The sequence below is a fragment of the Chanos chanos genome, chromosome 15 (genome assembly GCF_902362185.1).
Source record: "Chanos chanos chromosome 15, fChaCha1.1, whole genome shotgun sequence".
NCBI lineage: Eukaryota > Metazoa > Chordata > Actinopteri > Gonorynchiformes > Chanidae > Chanos > Chanos chanos.
In genome coordinates, this window is record NC_044509.1 from 18,745,075 (window position 1) to 18,752,574 (window position 7,500).

The 7,500-nt window shown below is 41.9% G+C and overlaps 1 protein-coding gene across 3 annotated transcripts in view; it reads left to right on the forward strand.

The window, feature by feature from the left end:
• Positions 1-3,159: 3,159 nt before the first annotated feature.
• steep1 (STING1 ER exit protein 1) overlaps positions 3,160-7,500 on the forward strand; it is a 6,187-nt gene continuing 1,846 nt past the window's right edge. The window contains exons 1-5 of one of the 3 annotated variants that reach the window (XM_030792693.1): positions 3,160-3,335; positions 4,077-4,194; positions 4,526-4,567; positions 6,906-7,050; positions 7,329-7,418. In XM_030792693.1, coding sequence (XP_030648553.1) covers positions 3,212-3,335; positions 4,077-4,194; positions 4,526-4,567; positions 6,906-7,050; positions 7,329-7,418 — 519 coding nt within the window. In that variant the 5' untranslated portion in view covers positions 3,160-3,211. The remainder of the gene's footprint in view (positions 3,336-4,076; positions 4,195-4,525; positions 4,568-6,905; positions 7,051-7,328; positions 7,419-7,500) is intronic. The other 2 variants (XM_030792694.1, XM_030792695.1) reach the window with 2 other exon arrangements.

Here is a 7,500-nt window from a genome sequence, read left to right on the forward strand (position 1 = left end):
TCTGCTGGAGGAGGTGGGGGGAAGGAAAAACAAGAGTTTACAAAAAATGTAAGTTTTTCAAGACCTACAGTTCTGAGTCAGGTGTGTGATAATCCAACCAAGCATGTGGCAAAACATACCTGTGGTTTCACACCTGTGCTGAATGACTCAAACACACACACACACACACACACACATGCTTCTCTGTAGTTTAATTACAGGCACGGTTACGTGGGCAGGTTGAACTTGTTACCTGCTGATATGATCTCTCTCTCTCTCTCTCTCTCTCTCTCTCTCTCATGTGTGTCTGAGTGGATGTCTCAGAAAGGAATTACAGACTTTAGTCACAAGCCTGTGTGCTTTAATGAGAACTAACTCAACTGGCCGGATCTATGATCACAGGTTTCAGTGACCATACCTACTGAGTTTACAGCTTTTACCATTTAGAAACTCATTTCAGTCCAATAGGAATAGAAGCAAGTGGGAGAGGGAAGACACTAACGGTCAAAGTATATTCCTTGTCTGCTTATGTGGCTTCAGACAGTGTTTTTAGATTGTCTGAGGGAGGGGGTCTGAGTGTGAGAGACTGTATGAGAGAGAGATCGAGGGAGAGAGACTGTATTCGTGAAATGACACAGATAAAAAGCAGGGACAAGCTGCAGCTCCCCCTCTCCTACAGTCTAATTCTCATACAGTCTAATTCTCCTACAGTCTAATTCTCATACAGTCTAATTCTCACACAGTCTAATTCTCACAGTCTAATTCTCATACAGTCTAATTCTCATACAGTCTAATTCTCACACAGTCTGATTCTCACACAGTCTAATTCTCACACAGTCTAATTTTCATACAGTCTAATTCTCACACAGTGTATCTCTCATATAGTCTACTTCAAGAGAATCTCAAACTTCTGCGGAGGCAAGCTGGGTACAGCACAGCACTGAAGAGCCAATAGAAATCATAACACTCACTGAGATGAGTGTAAATTTGTCAGACGGGTTTACCTATCCTCCTGGTCCGACACTACCAACATCTCACTGCATGTGTGTCAAACTAAGACTTCATCTATAATTCATCCTGAATCCCAGCACAGGGGGGATGCTGCTCACATGTTTCTACAGCGTAAGAACACACACAGACACAGACACAGACGCGCATGCAAATATACACACCCCCACAGAACACACACAGACACACACACGCATGCAAATATATACATCCCCACTCACCATAATGGTCAACACCAACTTATAATTTTACGCTCACTCACTCACTCATTCATTCAGTCGGTAGGTCAGTCAGTCAATAAAGTCAGTAGTCTCAAGGAACATTCATACAAGTGTCTCTGCAACTGAATCTTAACCTCAGCTTGCTGTGTGAAATCAACACATTGCTTAGAGCAAAGTTCAATTCACAACACCATGGAGAGAGAGAGAGAGAGTGTAAATAGGGCAAAAAGATTAAGTGCAATAACTACACATAGGCAGAAGGTACACAGATACGTAGAGAGAGAGACCTGCAGACATCTGACTTAGAGTAAAAATGCTTAGTTGTGGAAGTGTGGAAAAAGGAGAACACAGACTGAGAGAGAAAAAGGAGGGAATAAAGAGAGAAAGAGGGAAAGAGAGGATCTTACCTGTGAGAGAAGTAAGGATGAGGGAAAAAGAGGAGAGGAGAATGAGCTGAAGCATGATCAGCCGTGCTCTGAGAGAAGAGTGCGTTTCTCTGCAATGACTCGTATGAGCAGTAACCACTGTGAGACTGAGGAGGCAGAGAGAGAGAGAGAGAGAGAGAGAGACATACAGACAGACAGACAGACAGACAGAACAGCACTTCCCAGCGACTACGTATCACAATGACACACACTCTCAAACTGTATGCAACAAATGGGTTCACACACTCTAACATGCAAAGACCCTTGTACATCCTCATACACACACACACACACACACACACACACACACATATATGCACACCTCGATTGAAATATCTCAGTGCAGTGTATTATTTAAGCCACCCTGTTGCTATGTCCTTCCTGTGAAAGACACAGCAGAGAGGGGGGAGTCTCTGCCAGAGCTCCTGCTTTTAGTGTGTGTGTGTGTGTGTGTGTGTGTGTGTGTGTGTGTGTGTGTGCGTGTGCGCGCGCGTGCGTGCATGCATGCGTGTGCATTGTGTTTGTGTGTGTTTCTTCTGAGGGTAATGAAAGTTTTCCTGACCTTGACCATTCACACTCTGATGTGAAATAGATGGAGTGCTACCCAAGTGAAAATGTCAGATAAAAACAGCAGCTCGCAGGTGTATCCAGCACACGGCAGCACAGAGACATCCTCCAGGTCACGAATCTGTTCAGTGCCTCACACTGGCCTCTATTTAGTCCCTGTGCTGGAATCGTGTAACTACAGACTGGGGATTTGCTTTACCATTAGAGGGTACAGGCTGGCGCTGATGAAACCCATCATAAAGGAATGACACCATAACGGTCTACAAGCACTAATTATACCATCTGAGATAACTAAGCTCACATTTGGGAGTTAAAGTACAAATGCATTTGGACTTAAGGTTTAAGACTCCCTTTCATTCTGACTAACCATTACTATGTATCTCTGCTTTGTGCCTATGACTGATTCCCTAGGCAATAATGTCAGTGTCTTCACATTAACATATGACACATACAAACAAACAAGGGGAAAAAATCAGTACTTTTCCTTCTGTTAAACCTTAACCTTTATTTCAGAGTTGTTCTGATTAAAATTGTTCATTGTTGTACTGTAGAACCACTTTTGAAATCTGAATGGATTTTTTTTTTTTTTTTTAATGAAAGACCCACTGGTGCGAGAGAATGCACATGTTGGCCAGTTGATCCGAAACGGAGGCGACAGTCATCGTCAGTGATGGTGAGAAACGACTAACCCAACGTTCCTCAAAAGTCCTCTGAGTATCTCACCAGCAAGTTCGAAGCGTAAGCCAGCCATACAATTTTTTGTTATGTTTTGAAAGTGGGTAGCATAGACTGTGGCGGCAAAATGAAACAGTGTGATGAATGTCTAAGAAACATTAATGTGCCATTGCCATGAATGTCAAATAACGCCACCTATCGAATGCGATGGAAATCACGCTATTTGCTATGACGCCAATTTCATACAGTGAATGCGTCATCATTAGGGGACGGTTTTGTGGAAGTGTTAGGTTAGGTTTCAGCAAAAGGCTCATACATTTAAGGTCTGGAAAAGCAATGCCCAAAGTTGTTTCAAGAAGTGTTGTCTGTTCAGACACCCGAGATCGAGAGGAATATGACGATGGAGAGAAGCCGCTCCATGTCTACTACTGTTTGTGTGGCCAGATGGTGCTTGTGTTGGGTACGTAACTTGGCTTATTCAAGTGATTGCTAAGTCACAGTTCTATGAAAACATACTTTTAGTAATGGAATGTTATATGTTAATCAACGTGGACGGGACATGAAATATCCGTTAGTTGTGTCACCTACAAAACAGTGCACCGTTTCAAGGTAAGCCGTAATTTTATGTGTTAGTTTATGTGTGGCTAGTTAGCGTCTAGTTTTCAAACGGTTGCGGTCTAAACACGTTCAAAAACTTGTATGAACAACAGTTTGTCAATGAATGCAGCAGCAGTGTCTGTTAATGGATGCCACACGGGCAAATTTAGAGTGTCCTTTCAGCAGTCCTCTCCTCTGTCTGATGTTTAAACAAGGCGACTGGGCTCTTTCTGTCGACATATTTTAAAGTCAATACCACGACTATGAAAAAACCCCCCAACCTTTCCGAGTCTTTACTCGGTGTCCAGACCAGAGTTTGATCTACACGTGGCTGTCCGTTTGACCAATGAAACATCGCACTCGGTGCAGCCTATGTTATTGTGAGTGCGCATCTTGCGTGTTTACACACTGGGAGGTGTGCGTGTGTGTTTGAGTTTTGTGTAACAGATATTTCTGATGTGTACCTGTATATTAAAGATGTTACAGATATATTGGCAACAGTACTGTATGTGTATAACAGATGTTTCTGATTTGTATATAGTTGCATAGTGTGTGTGTGTGTGTGCGCCTTTTAAAGCTCAAGTCTATCTGTTTTATTCTGCAGACTGTCAGCTGGAGAAGTTACCTATGAGGCCCCGGGACAGGGCAAGAGTGATTGATGTGGCCAAACATGCCCACAAGTTCTGTAATGTGGATGATGATGAGACTGTTTACCTGAAAAGGTGTGTGTGTGTGGGGGTGTCTGTGTGCACGTCTGTAAAAAAAACATGAGTTCTACTGAAATATGTGGTCATAATGAGCTAAGTCATTCCCAGCGCCACAGTTAGAATGATGCATTTCTATCATGTGTGTGGTGTGTTGATTTTGATAAATTGCGTAATGATGCATTTCTATCATGTGTGTGGTGTGTTGATTTTGATAAATTGCGTAATGATGCATTTCTATCCTGTGTGGTGTGTTGATTTTGATAAATTGCGTAATGATGCATTTCTATCATGTGTGTGGTGTGTTAGTTTTGATAAATTGCCTAATGATTCTGTTCTTCCCATACAGAGCGCAGGGCATCGAGAGACAGTATCGGAAAAAGTGTGGCAAGTAAGTGAGCTCATTTTCTAGACCTTTCATCTGTTCATTTAACTTACTTCCTATCTAACCCTTAAACCAAGAGCGCTAATTTATAAGCAGTTCAAACAGAAAGTGATCATGTGTATTCACCCCCCAAGCACTGTGTTCTGAATTCTCTAGAATCTGTGGTGACAAGCGCAATCGTTTGTGTGTGGTTTGATATTAAACCACCCCACCCCATTTTGCTCTTCAATATACACATTCTTTACCTTAATCTTCTCCTTAGCTGTCTCTGGGTCTTAATTTGTTTTCTGCTAGTTGGAGGTAGGCCTCCTTGTAATGCCATTAATACTGCTAATGTAAAATCAACCACTGATTGTTGTTAACTAGCCTTCATAAGTTTCTTCGTCAATGTGTTTTTGTAACAGAGTATGAAAGAGTATTTTGTTCTGCACTGTTTGAAAAAAGCATTTTGTTAAACAGAGTTGTGTAAGAGCAGCAGAAAAGACGCTAGCCTAGTGCTGCAGAGAACCGGGTTCAGTTCCCTATAGTGGTGCCTCCAACGTGGCACTGGTTCCTCAGGAAACAACTGGCCGTGTTCATATTTGCGATACTGACAAGAACTCGTTTCCCTATTGCACATAACGTGAACCTCTATCGTTGCCTCCCGGAGAAATCCTCAGTGGGCAGGCAAAAGCCAGTGGCTGATAACTCTCCACGGGGTTGTGCAAAAAATAGGAAACAGAAAATACAGACACCGGTGAAATGGGTTGAAAAGGTAATATGGCCCAATGTTTAAAACAAGTGTAAGATTTTGATAATAAAATAGTAATCTCTCAAGAAAAGGTTACAATATTATAAGAGAAAAGTCACAAGGGTTTGAGAAGTTACAACATCACAAGATGTTTCGACTTTTTTTTCCCTGCAAAGTGTAATATTTCAAAGAAAAAGTTGTAACATTGCAAGACTAAAGTTGTGGTATTAACAGCATTAATAATCTGACAGGGGGGAGTAGAAGAGCAGGAAAAAAATTTCTGGAAAAGTTCTCCTTGTCTCCTCATCCTAACTCTAACTCCAGTGTTTTAAATCCCAACTCTATGACAATTATAGCTGGGCCCTAGGTATTGAAATGTGGATAGAAAGCCTTTTGCAAAGTGCAGGTTTTTCACCGGGCGCAGGTGTGCTGCCCACTGCACCTCTGCCTAGTGGTTGTGTGTGCTCCCTACTGGTGTGTGAGGATGGGTTAAATGCAGAGGTCAGATTCATTGCTCACAGCATGTCTGTGTGCAATCACAGAGATTTAATCTTATAATAAACTTATTAAGCACCGAGAACAGATGATGAATCATAATAAATTTTGGTTCTGTGGATCAAAGGAGGATCAAATGCCAATAACCGTACTCCACTCAGGAAAATGCCAATATGCATACTCCACTCAGAAAATGCCAATATGCATACTCCGCTCAGAAAATGCCAATATGCATACTCCGCTCAGAAAATGCCAATATGCATACTCCGCTCAGAAAATGCCAATATGCATACTCCGCTCAGAAAATGCCAATATGCATACTCCACTCAGAAAATGCCAATATGCATACTCCGCTCAGAAAATGCCAATATGCATACTCCACTCAGAAAATGCCAAGCGCATACTCCGCTCAGAAAATGCCAAAATGCATACTCCACTCAGAAAATGCCAATATGCATACTCCGCTCAGAAAATGCCAATATGCATACTCCGCTCAGAAAATGCCAATATGCATACTCCACTCAGAAAATGCCAATATGCATACTCCACTCAGAAAATGCTGTGAGAGAGGGTATGAAGCTTTCAAAACTGATGATGTATCCACTCAGTTTAACACTCTGTTTGTAATTTTTCACTCACTCTTTATGAATTAAGATGACCAGAGCTCTTATACATTAGTGTTACATTAGAGGTAAGGGTTACATTAAAATGTTACATCATAGGTGAGTGTTACAGTAGAGGATTACATTAGAGGTGAGTGATACTGACATTACAATCTCTTGATCTGCTTCCGCCTGAGTTTGATTCTACAGAAACATTAAATATTAAGTGGGGCTAGGGAAAGCACTGCATGTCCAGATTTGTCATTCTCAAGTTTGGGAACTCCTACTTTAAAGAGTTTAATGCTACATCCAAGCATTCAAGGAACCTTTATGAAATTTTTGGCATTTATTCAGAGAAATATGGAACAGTCTGTGAAGATGCAGAGAACACCTGGCAGACTGGACCTCCTGGAATGGTTTACGAAACTGCAAATTTATGGTTTGTGTGCACGGTTAAGACTGTTCTTTATGGTTCTGTGGCCGTGGTCAGGCTGATACCTGTGTATGTGTCTCGTAGGTGTGGTCTGCTTCTGTTTTATCAGCATCAGATGAATAACACTCCGGCAACATTTATAGTGGACGGTGCTGTGGTAAAGTTTGGCCAGGGGTTTGGAAACACCAGCGTGTACAGCCAGAAACAGGAGGCCCCCAAGAAAGTGCGGGTAAGAGCGTCAGATATGGTAGAGTCAGAAATGTGAACGTTCCTCTGAGTGTCCTCATCATTTTGGTTTGTGTCATCTAGTCCTGTCTCTTGTTAAGCTCATACTCAAGTGTGGATTTGTAAGTTACACTCTGTTCTTGGCAGTCTTATTTATTGTTTCAGAATCCTGCCGTCTGTCTTTAATGTTTCCTGTCTGTGGTAATTCTGTCTCTCTCTGGCATTTTCTGTCTCCAGGTATTTTAGCATAGGTGCTCATATTTCTGTTTGAATTTTTCCTAGGTGATGATGACAAAACGCACAAAAGATATGGGCAAGTTCAGCTCTGTTACCGTGTCAACCATTGATGAGGAAGAGGAAGAGATTGAAGCGGTAAGCTGGAGATGAAATCTTTTCTCAGTCCAACGTTGTGTCAAACTCAAATCAGTCATAACCCGAATGGCCTGTGCTGACA